Source organism: Gopherus evgoodei, chromosome 17, assembly GCF_007399415.2.
Source record: "Gopherus evgoodei ecotype Sinaloan lineage chromosome 17, rGopEvg1_v1.p, whole genome shotgun sequence".
Lineage (NCBI taxonomy): Eukaryota > Metazoa > Chordata > Testudines > Testudinidae > Gopherus > Gopherus evgoodei.
Window position 1 is genome coordinate 4,234,210 of NC_044338.1, and position 15,023 is coordinate 4,249,232.

Sequence of the window (15,023 nt, forward strand, 5' to 3'; positions counted from 1 at the left end):
CATCCCCTCTATTCTCGGGGGGGCGAGTCCCTCCCACGGGCCCCTCCATTCTCTCGCGGGTGGGGGGGCTGAGTCCCTCCCAGGGGCCCCTCCATTCTCGGGGGGGGCGAGTCCCTCCCAGGGGCCCCTCCATTCTCTCGGGGGGGGGCGAGTCCCTCCCAGGGGCCCCTCCATTCTCTCTGAGGGAGGCTGAGTCCCTCGCACAGGTCTCTCCATTCTCTCGGGGGGGGTTTCCCCAGGGGCCCCTCCACGCGCTCCATGGGGGTGGGTGGGGCCCCTCTATCTGTTGACCCGGAAGTGCGGTCGCCCCCTACCTGGTCAGGTGACCGGAAGGAGGTCGTGTCCGCGGGGGAGGGGCAGGAGCAGGAGCGGGGCCGCGCGACGCCTCTGACGGCCCCTCCCTCCCGGCAGCTCGCGGCCATGGACACCAGGCAGCGGCAGCGGCAGCAGCAGGTCGTGGCGCGCGCGGGGGCCGCGTTCCGCTCGGGCCGCTCCCGCCCGCTGGGCTTCCGGCTGCGGCAGCTGCGGGCCCTGGAGCGGCTGGTGACGGAGAAGGAGGCGGAGATCGCCGCGGCGCTGCAGGCGGATCTGCACAAGGTGCCCGGTCCCCGCGGGCGGCCCGGGCCCGGGGTGGGTGGGTGGCTGGGGACTGAGGCCTCAGGCCCGGCGGGTCCTGCCCGCCGCCTGCTCCTCGCGTTCGCCTCGGCCGAGGCCCTGACGCGGGGTCACGTCTGTGGAGCGGAGAGGTCCCCCTCGCCTCCCCGCTGCTGGGCGGTCCGCGCCCGGCCCCTGGGAGCTAGAACCGGCCCTGGCCACCCGCGAGCGGCACCTTCAGCTCGGGCCGCTCCCGTTCCGTGCGCCGGGGGCCCGCAGTGACGCGGCCCGTTGTGTCGCAGAGCCAGTGCAATGCCTACAGTTACGAGATCCTGGGCGTGCTGGCGGAGATCGCCCTGGCCTTGGACAAGCTTCCGACCTGGGTCGCCCCGCAGTCTGTTCCCAAGAATATAATGACGCTGACAGACGAGGTCTACATCCACCGTGAACCGCTGGGTGTGGTCCTGGTTATTGGGGCTTGGAACTACCCCTTTGTCCTGGTTATGCAGCCTCTAATAGGGGCCATCGCAGCAGGTATGGTATAGTCCTTATGCCTTGTTTGGTTGGCCTTCCCGGTCATCCCTTCTCCCTTCCTGTGTTACAGGCTCAAGCAGACAACACATTGTCCTGATTTTTGTCTCTTAGGCAATGCTGTAGTAATCAAACCTTCCGAGATAAGTGAAAATACAGCAAAACTTCTAGCTGAGCTGATCCCACAGTATATTGACAAGGTCAGTAAAGGCCAACACTCCTGACAGTTCTGTTGGTTTTAGTTGTTATTCCTTTGTCTTATAGTGCCTGGGCCCTGCACGGATACAAACCTTGTATCTGTATCTGATCCGCAAACATGATCTGTGGATATCTGCAGATATGAAGTGGATATTTGCAGGACTCTAGACATAACATTTGGGTCCACATCCATCCGTAAACATTGTCTGCGGACATAAAGTGGATATCCATGGATTTGCACGGCTTTGCCAATCCGAGTTCCATCGTGCCAAGTACCGTACAGGCATGTAACAAAGATGGTCTCTGCCCTAAAGAGTTCGCAGGTGGATGCAGCAAACAGACAGGGTGGAGGGGAAACACAGGCTAACGGTGAGACTATTCTGAACAGCAGGATCAACTGAGGGGAGTTTATGGGGGGATTAAAAGGAAAATAATGAGGTGGCTTTGCAGGCGTCCATAAGGAGCTCATGCATGAGGGAACATTCCAGGCAGTTAGTGTATTGTAAAGTCAAGCAGACTGAGCCTTTCTGGTCAGTGTTCCGAACTGCATCTGAAGGACAGGACTTTTTGTGGGACCAAGTGTGGTATCGTTCCTTTTAGGTCCTGCTTCTCTGTTAGAAATTGATAGGAGTTTTGCTATTGACTTCAGCAACGACAGGTTCAGGCCTCCTGAAGGTTAAGGTATGAATGGTGACCTGCTCTGTCCAAAAGTATCCAAACTGCAAGCCGGGATGCTGTGATTAGCACTGTAGCACAAAGGGAATCCCAGCACTATTGCATCCTGACTGCTACTGTGAAGCCCTGCACTGTTTAAATAGGATTATTTTGCAAGTTAACTCAGGCACTGTAAAAGGAGAGCATTGCTGTTTGGTAGTGCTGGGGCTAGGGTGCAGCATTATTTCTAAAGTGAACAGCTGCTGCTTTTGTGCCAGTGACATAGAATCAAAATGTTGCAACCACTCTTAATCTGCAGTCATAGCTACTTGGGTGTAGAAACCTGGCTGTTCCTGGCCATCTCTGGTGGGCTAGTGGGTCTCTGAGTTCTCAACAGAGGATAAAGGCCAATCCAGCTCTGGGCCTATATGTGTCCTACCAGTTCCCTCTTAGGGTGAGATTTGCTGCGCTGCTTATGCTCCTCTTTAAGGCCAGTTTTGATTCTCCTATCCTAGCCCTGACAGGACTTGCGGTGTTTGAGTGTTAAAATCTCACTGGGGATAGATGTAAAACTACCAATTTGATTGGCCCCAGCTAGGAAACTGTTCCAGCCTCCTTTCAGTGGAGAGCTGCCTTGAGATTCTGAAACCTACTAGAGTCGGCACAATGGGATGAGTGAGGGGTGCGCCCCTACAAGTGGTTCTGTATTAGGGGTTTGGGAGCGGAGTCAAGAGGGGGCTTGAATGCCAGACATTTTGGAGACTTTCATTTCCCAACTCCTCTGTGCAGGGCTAGCAGGTGATTTGCCAAAAGGGAGTTCCTCCTTCCCACAATATTAAATCAAGCCAGCGTTTTCTGTGCCTTTTGCAAGGGGAACAATTAACCAGCTTCTCATTCAGCCTGGTTTTGTCTGCAACTCGGGTTAACATGTTGCAATTCTTCCTGACTGCTGCCATGGAGCATTTCGTTATAGGTCCTTTCTTACAGACAGTTCAGGCTTCCCCTTCTTAGGAACATGGGACTAGCCATGCTGGATCTAACCCAAGGTCCACCGAGCTCTGTATCCTGTCTGACAGGGGCCAACGCCAGATGCTTCAGGAGGTGCAAGAACCCTGCCAGAGGCAGATGTGTGCTAATCTTCCCCCTACGTGAGGTCTCATTCTGGGCTCTAATAGTTAGAGATTCGCTTAAGCCCTGCAGCATGAGGTTTCCTACCTGCTGGTGGTGGTGGTTGTGAAGCAGTAGTGCCTGCTAGTACCCCCATATTTGATTCCATGTGTCTGCCCTTTTGAAGAATGGGGATGGGATGGGACTTCCTGGCTAGAAGAGAACAGGCTCCTTCAGCTGGAATGTCGGGCAGTAAACGCTTTAGTCTAGTCCATGCCTTGCTAAAGGAACTCTGGTAGTGGGTTTATCAGCAGCAAAGGCTTAATTCTCCCCCCACAGGCAGCATTAGCATGTCAGCACTCTTTTTAATGAGCGCAGCCAGATGGCCCAGGAGAGACAGTTGCAGTCTGTTGCACGTATTTCCTGTGATGCTGCAGTCATGCCTCTTTAGACAGTTGTCTAAAAATAATGAAGCTGTGAAAGTAAACCAGACTTCCCATCATGCTGGAATATTGTGGTGTTTATTCCGATGACTTCTAGTGACACATCAGTAAAAATGTCCAAGAGCTAAGAAGCAAATGCCATTTCTGCACCAAAAACTCCTGCCCTTGGCTTTGGTTTCATTTTGGCTTCTGTAACCTGGTACTGGCAATAATTGTATCCCAAGTGGCTGCAGCTTTGTTAAAGCAATTGGTGCTTTGCTTGCAGGAGTCAAACTTTGGATCTGGAGTTAACAGCTCACATCAGGCGTGGGAGACATTTTGCAGTGTTGAGATTTCTAGGCAAATGGTCCAAATGGGATGGTGACTCTGCATTGGCAATGAACCTGCCATGCAGTAACAGTAAAGTCATGATCTAGTGTTACGAATCTCTTGACATTTATTGCACCAAAGTCAAGTCAGTTACGCAAACATCTTGCTATTTCTGTCTGCATTTGAAGGACCTGTACCCAGTTATTAATGGAGGGGTCATGGAGACAACTGAGCTGCTAAAGGAGAGGTTTGATCACATCTTCTATACCGGGAGTTCCCAGGTGGGCAAAATTGTCATGGAAGCTGCTGCCAAGCACCTCACCCCTGTCACTCTTGAACTGGGTGGAAAAAGTCCGTGTTACATTGATAAGGACTGCAACCTTGACATTGCCTGCAGGTGAGGTCATCCTCTCAAGGCTCAATTGCTAGGGGTGGGGAGAAGTCCATGAGGAGCGTTTGTGGCTCTCACTGTTGGCCACGTGCCTCTCTGACTATGGTGGCGGCTTATGGCCAGACTGTCCTTTCCTACGCTGGTTTCTCTCTGTCTTGGGGTTTTGGTTGGCTCCCACTTGAAGCCACCTCTGCTAGTTTGAGTTTTGACAAATAGAAACTGAAAGATGAACCTTTTATTTTAGCATATTTGGCTCTGTTAATGTTTTTTTAGAGCTTTTATCTAATTAGTTTAAATAAATTTGATGTAGCAGTTTGCACAGTTGCTTATACACCTCTACCTCGATACAATGCTATCCTCGAGAGCCAAAAAATCTTACCGTGTTATAGGTGAAACCGTGTTATATCAAACTTGCTTTGATCTGCCAGAGCGCGCAGCCCCGCCCCCCTGGAGCGCTGCTTTACCGTGTTATATCCGAATTCGTGTTCTATTGGGTGGCATTATATTGGGGTAGGGGTGTACTTGACTGACTGCAGTCGGCGAGGGAGGAGACTTTAAAAATTAGCTTAACCTGCCCCCTCGTTATTTAAATAGACCCCAGTCTTCCCCAAGTTGCTCCATGTGCAAGTAGCTGGCAGGATCGAGGCTGTGGTTTTGGATTTTTGTTTGTATCATCCCATTCAGTTTCACAGCCATCCTGCAGAATCTAGAACAAAGGGCACAAGTCCAGAGTCCCCCAACAGCAATCTCAGAACACTTCCCCGGACTCATGTATGGCAGCTGTCGTGCCTTGATGGGACCCTGCTCTGTGAATTATTGAGCAGTACACAACCAAATATTTAGAAAGGTCTGTTTTAAAATAGGAGGCAACATTCTTTAGAGGCCTAATTCAGTTTATTATGGATGCTGGGGTATTAACATTTTTCCTGCAGCAGAGCAAAAGAAAATGGTTCAGATAGAAAAGTTGTGGAGAAGAAGCATATTATGTTGTACACTCATAACTCAGTTTTCCATTTGCCCAAGCAGAGCTTGAGTCTCTCGTGTGGGGGGTCCCAAGGCTTGTGTTAATTGTAAGAACGCAGAGTTCTTTAACATAAGAAAATCATAGCATGGCACACGTGACTTAGGTCATGTTTCAGTCATTGCAATCACTGAATTTTTTAATCCCACTTGAAGTCTCGCTTTGACTTTCCCGGATTTGGTGGGTGGTACAATCTTTCCCACAACATAGGTATATATAGTTACATGCCTGTGCTGCTGTTTAATCTTGTAAAATGAGACTAAAATCTGTACTGTTTGTACAGACATGTACTAACGGTCTTGCTAGGCAGAGACTTTGGAAGGCTGCAGCCTGTAGATATGATAGACTGATAGCCAATGCTGATGCAGAATGTTACAGAAAGATAGCTGCTGTACCTTGTTCAAGGCTACTGTTCTAACTCTTGGCTATTTTTAATTAAAGCAGAACACTGCAGGGTTCAGGTGCTCTTGAATTGCTGGAGTTTATGCTGCAGTTGATCCATTGTTTTTTAGCATCTGCATGCAGCATTGGCTTCAGAATCCCGTCAGCATCAGCTGGGGGAATCCTCTGACTCTTAATGGGGGTTCCAATGAGATCAGTTTATCTAGATTTCAAAATTTGTTTACGGATCACTAGAAAAGAGCATCATTGAGGTGCAGTCTCTGGTAAGGAAAACATTCCTTCTCCCCACCATATGAGTCATCCTCCTGAAGGGAGCTGTGCTCCTAGGAGATGCTGAACATCAAGATAGTGATCACTTCAGAATGGTTTGGGATGGGTGTGGTGCATCCGTAGTGCCCCAGGTAGAGATGGCTCCTCTTGTCAGTAAAACACTAGTAAATGGAGATCAATCCTTTTCTTCCTTCCTTAGACGGGTAGCTTGGGGAAAGTATTTGAACTGTGGGCAGACCTGCATTGCCCCCGATTACATCCTCTGTGACCAATCCATCCAGAACAAAGTAGTGGAGAATATCAAGAAGACTCTCAAGGTAAGTGTTAAGTGATGTGTGCTTTGCAAATCTGCAGCTGCTTTCCCTGTAATTGTAGTTGTGTGTTTGCTCCCAGACTTCCAGTAATTACAAACCTGTGTTTCAGGCTCATGATGGTGTCAAGTGTGTGCCTTATAATGTTTGTAAACTGCTTGACAACTCCAAAGCCCGTGTTGTAGCAGTGCCAAGTCTGGGGACTTACTCTGTCAGACGGCCCCACTTGTGTTTCCTAGTGTTGATTCAGTTTTCCCTAGCCTGTAGAGTTTCAGATCTGTGCTGTGCAAGTGTAGCTGGAAATGCACACCTGCAGAGAGCACACCAATACATTTCAAGGAGATGACAGGCACTTTGAGAGGCTGAGAAATGGCCTCATCTGAGTAATGACAGGATTTGCAGCCTCTGCAGAAGTCCAGTTGATGTCTGTGCTGACTCTGGCCTAGGGAGGTAGGTGCCAGATTATTGATCAAACATGTCCAGTTTTTAAACCCCACCCCCTTTTCTTTTCTTCTTTTTACAGGAATTCCATGGGGAAGATATAAAAAAGTCTCCAGATTATGAAAGGATCGCCAACAAGCACCACTTTAAAAGGCTCGTGACGCTGCTGGAAGGACAGAAGATAGCTTACGGAGGAGAGACTGATGAGGCTACATGCTTTATAGGTATTCCCTCTACGTTTGCTTGGGACAAGAGGATGGCATATGGGTGTTACCATGATCCTTATACCCAGCTAGTGTCCTCTCTGAGCTGATGTGTAGTCAGACTTCTGGCTCATTTGGCCTGTATTTAATCCAGTTGGTGCACGTGATTAAAATGAAAAGCGAACACATAGGACTATCTCCTCCTACTGCAGCCTGATGTTCCTACAGGAGAGGTGTTTGTGGTGGCTGTTCCAGTGTTTTGATATAGCTATTCATTCTCCTCAAGTCTAGTATGAACAAAGCGCTGGTGAGTGGCAGAATAACAGACCAGCTTTGGTTTCCTCATTTTCAGGTCTTCTTCCTCCCCCCGCCCCACAAGCTCAGCTCTCAGGCTCCTGTTAATCTGTACAAATCTCTTCTAAGTCACCAAGAGGCTTGTGGTACCTGTTTGGAAGTCACACGATGGTACAAAGCCTGTGATTGTGCTCAGGCCATGAGCTCTGCCTATTGCCTTCCCAGCATGGGCCTGGGATCCAGGAAACCTGGGTTTGTTCTCAGCTCTGCCACTGACTTCCTGTGTGACCTTGGGCAAGTGACTTGCCCTAACTGCTAATGATACATACTGTAGCCTGGTCCTATGATAAATGCCAATTGGTGCTCAGCCAAGGAGAGGAGTCCCTAAGGTTCTTTCCCCCTAGATCAGACACAACAGAGTCAAAAACTGACATGTTAGGTATCTTTTAGAGAACCCCAGGTTGTATGGAAAGGGTACTCACCTGGAGAGCAAAACACAACCTTAACCACCATTATTAATATAATTAATAGAGACAAGAAAGCTCCAAACTACAGAAGCAAATAGCAATAATAGAGTATTAGAGAAATCTTAACTGTTAGTCCTTGCCTTGCATATGGTCATACTTATATACTCACACTCCTTTCTTGGAGCTCTGGTGGTCAGAGACGAGACAAAGGACCAGCCCTGTCTCCAGCATGCAAAATGGGTTCGATGGTCCAGATCCCCAGTGCTTGAAGATAGGTGATAAAGGATTGAAGGATGGAGGGGTAGCTGCCTTCTTCACGTGGTTTCTTGCTTATATAAGGCCTGGGAATCAGGCTGAATATTCATACCAAAACTCTGCCTCCTCTGTCCATATTGAACTTCCTCATCCTCATAATATTGGGGCGCCTTTCCCTGACAGGCTAGCATATTCATCTCTATTGCTAAAGCACATTTGTGGTTAGATGTCTGCCAACGATCCTGTCTGAAAATATCCAAGGTTAGTATCAGTTCAGTATTCCTGCGGTTGCTTAGTCTCAGGTCAACTTTTCTCATAAGCAAGCTATTCCCAGTTCCTCAAATCTAGGGCAACTGTTGGGCCACTTTATTTGTGCTAAAGGTCAGAGGTCTGTGCTTTACTTACTAACTTGCTTTGGCCAGTGTCTTGCAGGATGCAGGCCTGTAGGTTCCTTGTGTTACGGCTAGTGAAATCAGGCTAAGCTGGCCCTACGGGCTACGTGCCCACCTTACTAGACCATGAGAACTGCGTTTATTTTCTTTGAAAACTGAGATGGGGATACTAGTCGTGCTTGACCATTGCTGAGCTAGATGCAGGAGAGTGGGTGGGGCTTCCTGAGCAGAGCATTTATTTCCCTGTGTCCTAATTCAGTCTTCTCCCCATCTGTTGTAGCCCCGACTATACTCACTGATGTTAGTCCAGAATCCAAGATCATGAAAGAAGAAATTTTTGGCCCCCTCCTTCCAATCGTGACTATAAAGAGTGCGGATGAAGCTATTGAGTTCATCAATCAGCGAGAGAAGCCGCTCGCCCTTTATTTATTTTCCAATGATAAAAAGGTAGGTCCTGGACTCCAGAGTTGGACCTACAACTCTGCCCTGCATGTTATAAACACAGAGCCAGGTTCATCCTTGGCACAGCTTCGCTGAGTGTGTTTGGCTTTAGCTCCTGTTAAATCCCAGCTCTTGGGTCCTGTGGAACCAGATATTCCCAAAGCTTCTGGAAATCCCCTATACTCCTTAATGGTGGCAGATTAAATCAGTCTATTTTGCCCTCACACCCAGGTGGGAACACAACATAGATGGGTCATTTTGACAGGCGGTTTCCCACCACTTCACTGCTCATCATAATAGCTCACGGTGACTGGACTCTCGAAATGGGTCAGGTCTGTTCGTACACCACCAGAAGAGTGTTACATAAGAATCTGTAGCTTGACAACATAGCAGAGACTGAAATACTAGCTCGGGTAAGGACACGGTCAGTAACAGAGGCTGGTAATCTTCAATTACAATATTAGGCAAGTTGAGGCCTCTGTACTTGCAAAGATTCTAGCTAGTACAGATCTTGTACAGACCACTGAATCAGCTAGAGCTAGTGGGAACGTGAAAAAGCCAAATACATTGTAGGGAGTGGGGTCTGTCTGCCCGGGAAAGCTGAGTCTAACCCAGCTGCTGGTGCAGTTCCACTGAGGGCAGTGGGGTTGTACTTGTGTAGCTAAGAGAATTTGTCATCTTGAATCTGAACTCCTAATTCTAAAACAGGAAAGAACTCTGTTAAGGCAGAGTATTAAACCTCTGTACAAAGGGTAGCTCCTCCTGGAAGGGACAGTTATCAGGCATCTCAAAGTCTGAGCATCAAAAGATCTTGTGCAGTCAGCACCAACTTCTTCATTGTGACACTTGGCCCTAGTTAGCCTGCTTGCCAGCCCTTGGAATACAGCTGCTAATTCAGCACTCTGAGATTTTATTACATTTATACCCATATAAAACCTGCATCCCTTACGGGTGGCTTCTTAGAGTATTTCCCTAGTTGGCCAGTCTCTTGGATTCTCTCGGGCGAACTTTTCAATCCTTACTTCGTCAGGGCTGACAAAATAGCAGCTGAATTCCAAAGCTGTGTGATGTAACCCTGATCATCCACCCGTTCTCACCTCTTGATTCTCACTGCATATAGCTTTGAAATATTTGTCCCTTTAAACATTTCTAAAACTTGACTCTATAGTGGTGGTCTTAAAACATTCATCACAATGCTGTAATCTGACAAGATGCCAAGGAAAATGTTGGGTGCTACATGAACACTACATGGTGCCGTTTTGGAGACTTCCTCAAAAAAAATTTCCCCATTAAATGTCTGGAGAAACAGAACATTTCTGAAGCCACAAGTAGTTCCCATCGTCCCTAAATTTCTTTGTCAAGATCGTTTCTATCACGGTGTTGATCATCCCTCTAAAACTTTATATTAAAAGCAGATGGGAGGCTATCTGGCATTGTATAGTCTGTTTGTGTTTTATTAGTTGATCAAAAGGATGATATCGGAGACGTCCAGCGGAGGTGTCACTGCAAACGATGTCATTATGCACTACACTCTCCCAGATCTGCCCTTTGGTGGAGTCGGTGAGTTACAGGAACTCCGTGTAATAAACCATGAGTGTGCTGTGTAGTCCTGCCCGCTGTATCTTAGCCACTGGTTCTTTCTAATGAACTCTTGACTGATCAGAGCCTTGGCATTCTGTACAGCGGGTGGCCCCTAGTCCTTCTTAAATAAATACAGACAGCAGGTTCCCATAGAAAGGTGCTGGCCTGAATTCCCCCCATTTATCCTCAGAGCAGGTAGACACACACACATAGGCAGCTTCCAGTGCACCCACATGTGTTGCACCAATGTTCCTCCACCATGGCCTGGAATGACCTCTTCTGTGGATGAGCTGCTAACTCAGTTTCCAGGCCCAATCAGTCCTTGGTCTCTCTGCTGGGAGTGTCATCAAGGGGTCCCATTGTGATGCAGATACCTGTTCTCTGGGAACAGGACTTAGGCCCACCAAAGGTTTGACAAAGGGCAGGTTACTGGAGAGGAGCTGGGTTTCGAAAGGAACTTGTCTACGTTGCATATTCTGTGCCTCTGTCACTGCTTGTGTGGATGTGCCGAACTGATTAACTTGCCCAACCAACTGCATGCTAACTAGTGTGTCTGTTGACACATTCAGGGAACAGTGGAATGGGCAACTACCATGGCAGACACAGCTTTGAGACCTTCTCCCATCGCCGCTCCTGCTTAATTAAGTCTCTGATGATGGAAAGTGTGAACAAAATCCGGTACCCGCCAAACAGTCAGAGGAAGCTGGACTGGGCAAAGTTCTTCTTCTTGAAGCGATTTAACAAAGGCCGACTGGGACTCATTGCTCTGGCCCTGCTGGGAGCCATACTGGCTGCGGTGATAAAGGTGAGCTTTGGGGCTCTGTACCATTGTGTATTTTAAATGAGGGTTTCTTTCTGAGCCCATTTAGCACCAGGAGGTCCCACTTCCCAGCCTTGCTCCTCTCCTGGAAGCTGGTCTGCTGTAACTTTTGAGCTGAGATCTGTGTGGTAGCATGGCCAGCCAGAAGCGCTCCAATCTGCTTCTGTCTCACTTAGGCTAGCAGGATCCGGACTGGTAACAGAGCTGAGCTGGTTCTTGGGTAAACCCTCTGAGTCTGCTAGGCCATTATTGCTCCAATTTGGTGGGTAACGTGTGAGAAACTGAGTCATCCTCCTGAAGAACGGGTTGGGACGTGGCTGGATGGGATCTGCAAGGGTTGTTTCCACCACTCTTTTGCATTAGAGCTTTCTTTGGGAATAGGTTGGCTACTTGCCTGCCTGGCTAACAAACTGAATATGTGGCATTTGCAGCTGCGCATTGCTTACAGGGATACTGTGGAGGGGAAGGTTGGCTTTTGGCTCTGCTGCAGACACCCCATGTAACCTTGGACAAATCACTTCCCCATGTGGGTGTGGGGATACTTCCCTCCCTCCCAGAAGTGTTGTCAAGCTCTGGAGAGGGGGAGCAGGGCTGTCTGGGTGGCATGAGACTTGCAGTTTGGAGTAGGTGGAGGATTCAAGAGGGTCCATGACACAATGTCTTAAGTCCAAATGACCATCTTCCAGTAGTGTAGCAAACCAGGACATACACGCTGCCTTGGGCAAGTGAGGGTAACCAGGGGCTGCGTGTGCTGTCATGCCACACAGCATAATGTCAACTCTAACTTCTGAATCTTTCCTGCCAGAGCCTGGGTAGACTTGCAGGCGGAGGGCGACAGAGATTGGCTGGAGCCCCGAAGCACACAATTCTGTCCCTTCCTGAATTCTTTGTTACTGTGCATTATGAGATGAGGTCCCTCTTAAACTATTGTGCCAGTCTGTGACCAACTCTATCTTTGAAATAAAACTTATTCTACCCCCGCACTGCGATACGTGCCGGCTCAGTGAAGAGGGCCACGTTTGGGTTTTCCCAGAATCAGTGGCCTGTGCTGAAGAGAAAAGCCCTGTGTGGTGTCTTGGCAGTGCAGACACTATGTGCTGGCTCAGTCATCGCTCAGAAGCAGCAGGTTTCAAACCCACCTGGTCCTGCTGAAGCAAGATAGGACTTTCCTTGTGTGGCGTACTACCAACGCCGCTTGTAGAGGGGGAATCTTTCAGAGCGGTGGCTGTGGGTACTGCGTGGAGTGATGCAGGCTTCCCTCCTGTCCATCACTCTGACTCTCTTTACCCTTATAGCCTGGTCACATGGGGTTGTGAATGGATGATTCTTCTCTGGCATGCAGCATCTAGGCTGTGGATTCTACACAGTAGTCAAAGTAAGAGTCAAAAAGGGGTGAGAATAGGGAATAAGAGAATGGCAAGGGGACCAGGAAAAGCAGTGCCTGTTGGATCCAGAGTCTGTCCAAGTGGGGAAAGCACACCCACCTTTGTTAATATCTAGGAGTTGGAATTTATTCCATCTCCTTGCTGAAGTTATACAAGATTTTTCTTTGCCTTCACAGGTGGCCTACTCTTGAAGAAAAGTGACCTGACCTGCTATACCCAATCCGCAATACTTGTACCCTGAGCGCACACTTTATGTAATGACCTTTTTCAACTTGAGAGTTTTACCTTTTTTTCTATGAAATGTTAAGGGCACAAAGCAATGAGAGGTAAAGTAAGAATGCACTAGCTAGTAGCAGTGCTGGGGCTGGCACTTCCTGTTGATTTGAAAAGCCATGCGGCAATACAGGGATTAATGCAACAGTGGGCATAAAGTATTGGTCATGCAACCAGCGAGACGAGAACTGCAAAGCAGGAAGCAGCAGCACTCTCCATTCTGTATAAAGACCATGTCAGACGTGGGCTGCTTATGTCTTCTCAGGATTATCACCTCCTGAGCTCGCCCAGTCTATGCTGGAGAGCTAGAACCTGGGTTTACATTTCGGTCTGTGGGCCATCACAGTTCAGTTCCTCCAATGATTTTTCCAGAGTCCTCCAAAAAGAGGGAAATCAGGACCTGATACACTTAATGTAAAGAGTAAAAGCCTAAAATAAAACAGAGCCTGTTTACATCTTAACAGGCAGAGACATTTTCTTTAGGGTTCTTCCCTTTTATGGTACCTGTCTCAGCTCTCTCTGAGCTAAGATCAAGTGTGAGTAGTCTTTTGGCTTTTCCAAGGCCGTGATCAAGTGTCTTGATGTTTTTGGTCTTTTAGCCTCAAGATGAAAACCTTGTCTGTGTCTCTGGGACCTTGAAGTCAAAACATTATCGAAGTACTATCTTCCACACCTTGGAATTAGTCTTCTATGTCTTCCTTTCTGGTGTGGTGGAGACAGATTTTACTAATACTCAAGACCAGTTCTGACTAAATGTACATTGAGGCTGCTGCTTACCTTCTAACCCAGAACATGTATCCCTAGAATATCCCCCAGAAAAAAAAGATTGTCCCCTCGTTAGCCCTGTAATTCAATCTGACAGCACATTCAACTGGCTGCAGCTTCCAAAGGGAAAGACCTGCTACAACTGTTAGAGGGTTGCAAGGTCTCTCATGTAATGCTGCAGTCACCTGTGCTTCTATCTGCCAGGTGTGCGTTTTGTGATGCAGGGGTTGTGTTTAAAGCATTCGGAATTAAAGAACTCACTCTTGGCATATTTCCATTTGCTGTGGAGAGAAGTCAGAACATACTTTCAAGTGAAGTATACCTAATCTCATGATGACACCAGTTAATTAACAGGGGACCTATTTCAGCTGAAGGGGAAGAGACTGGATAAACTTAAGCACTAGAAAAAAGCAACAGAGTCCTGTGGCACCTTTAAGACTAACAGACATATTGGAGCATGAGCTTTTGTGGGTGAATACCCACTTTGTCAGATGCATGTGGGTATTGACCCACGAAAGCTTCTGCTCCAATACATCTGTTAGTCTTAAAGATGCCACAGGACTCTTGCTTTTTACAGATCCACACTAACCCAGCTACCCCTCTGATACTTAAGCACTAGAAGAGGTTCCAACTTTTAAAAAGAAATATTTTTAAACAATAAGGAAAATAAACAACTTGATATACTATTAAATTTAAAGAATTTATATTGAAAAACTATTTGCCTTTTGTTCCGTAGATGTAAATGGATGCTATTTAGTGAAATATATATGTTTTGAAAGTACTAAATAAACACTGACTGACAAACAGGAATGAACTGAGCTTTGTTGGTTCAATAGAGGAGGCAGTATAGATAAGTACCCGAGGGGGAGTCAGGTTATATGCAGTTCTGCCACTGATTCACTGCGTGATCTGAGGCAAGTCTCTTCACCTGACTTTCCCCATTTGTAAACTGGAAATATTTACTCCCCAGAAAAAGCCCTTTGACCTCTAGGTGAACAGTGCTATGAGTGGTAAGTTATTAGAGATGTCAACCTTCCATGCTCTGTCTGTTAGTATCGCCTGGTGCTGGGCATGACTACAGGTTAGGGAGGGAGCCAGCAAAATTATACTGGAAGCTTCATGCTAGAGCTACCAGTATTACTGAAATCTCTTCCCTGCCGTGAGGTGAGGAAGAATGAGATCTGCACACACTGTTCCTGTGTCAACTGATTTGATGCTAATGCAAACTCCTGTGGAAAGCTGTTCCTTCCCTGACTGCTGTCTCTCCCCCCGTGGAGCAGTCCTTTAAGGCAGCATGCATCTAACGCAGATACGTCACTGCTGAGAGCGGAGATTGAGAATATGCTCTGAAGAGGTTCACAGCTAACTAAAGCTCAGTGATTGTCTTCTGCTGTGGCAGCCAAACACTAACATGAATTTCAAACTTGAGGAGCCAGTGTAATACGCTAACCGACGGCTTGAGAAATTTATTCATC

At 47.8% G+C, this 15,023-nt stretch overlaps 1 protein-coding gene across 1 annotated transcript; it reads left to right on the plus strand.

Annotated features, from left to right (window-relative positions):
- Positions 1-243: 243 nt before the first annotated feature.
- Positions 244-13,823, plus strand: LOC115636391 (aldehyde dehydrogenase family 3 member A2-like). Its single transcript, XM_030536408.1, has 10 exons — positions 244-597; positions 897-1,128; positions 1,240-1,325; positions 4,025-4,233; positions 6,120-6,237; positions 6,755-6,896; positions 8,564-8,730; positions 10,185-10,284; positions 10,875-11,110; positions 12,687-13,823. The coding sequence occupies exons 1-10, from the start codon at positions 259-261 to the stop codon at positions 12,699-12,701; spliced, it is 1,644 nt and encodes a 547-aa protein (XP_030392268.1). The 5' UTR covers positions 244-258; the 3' UTR covers positions 12,702-13,823.
- Positions 13,824-15,023: the final 1,200 nt, after the last annotated feature.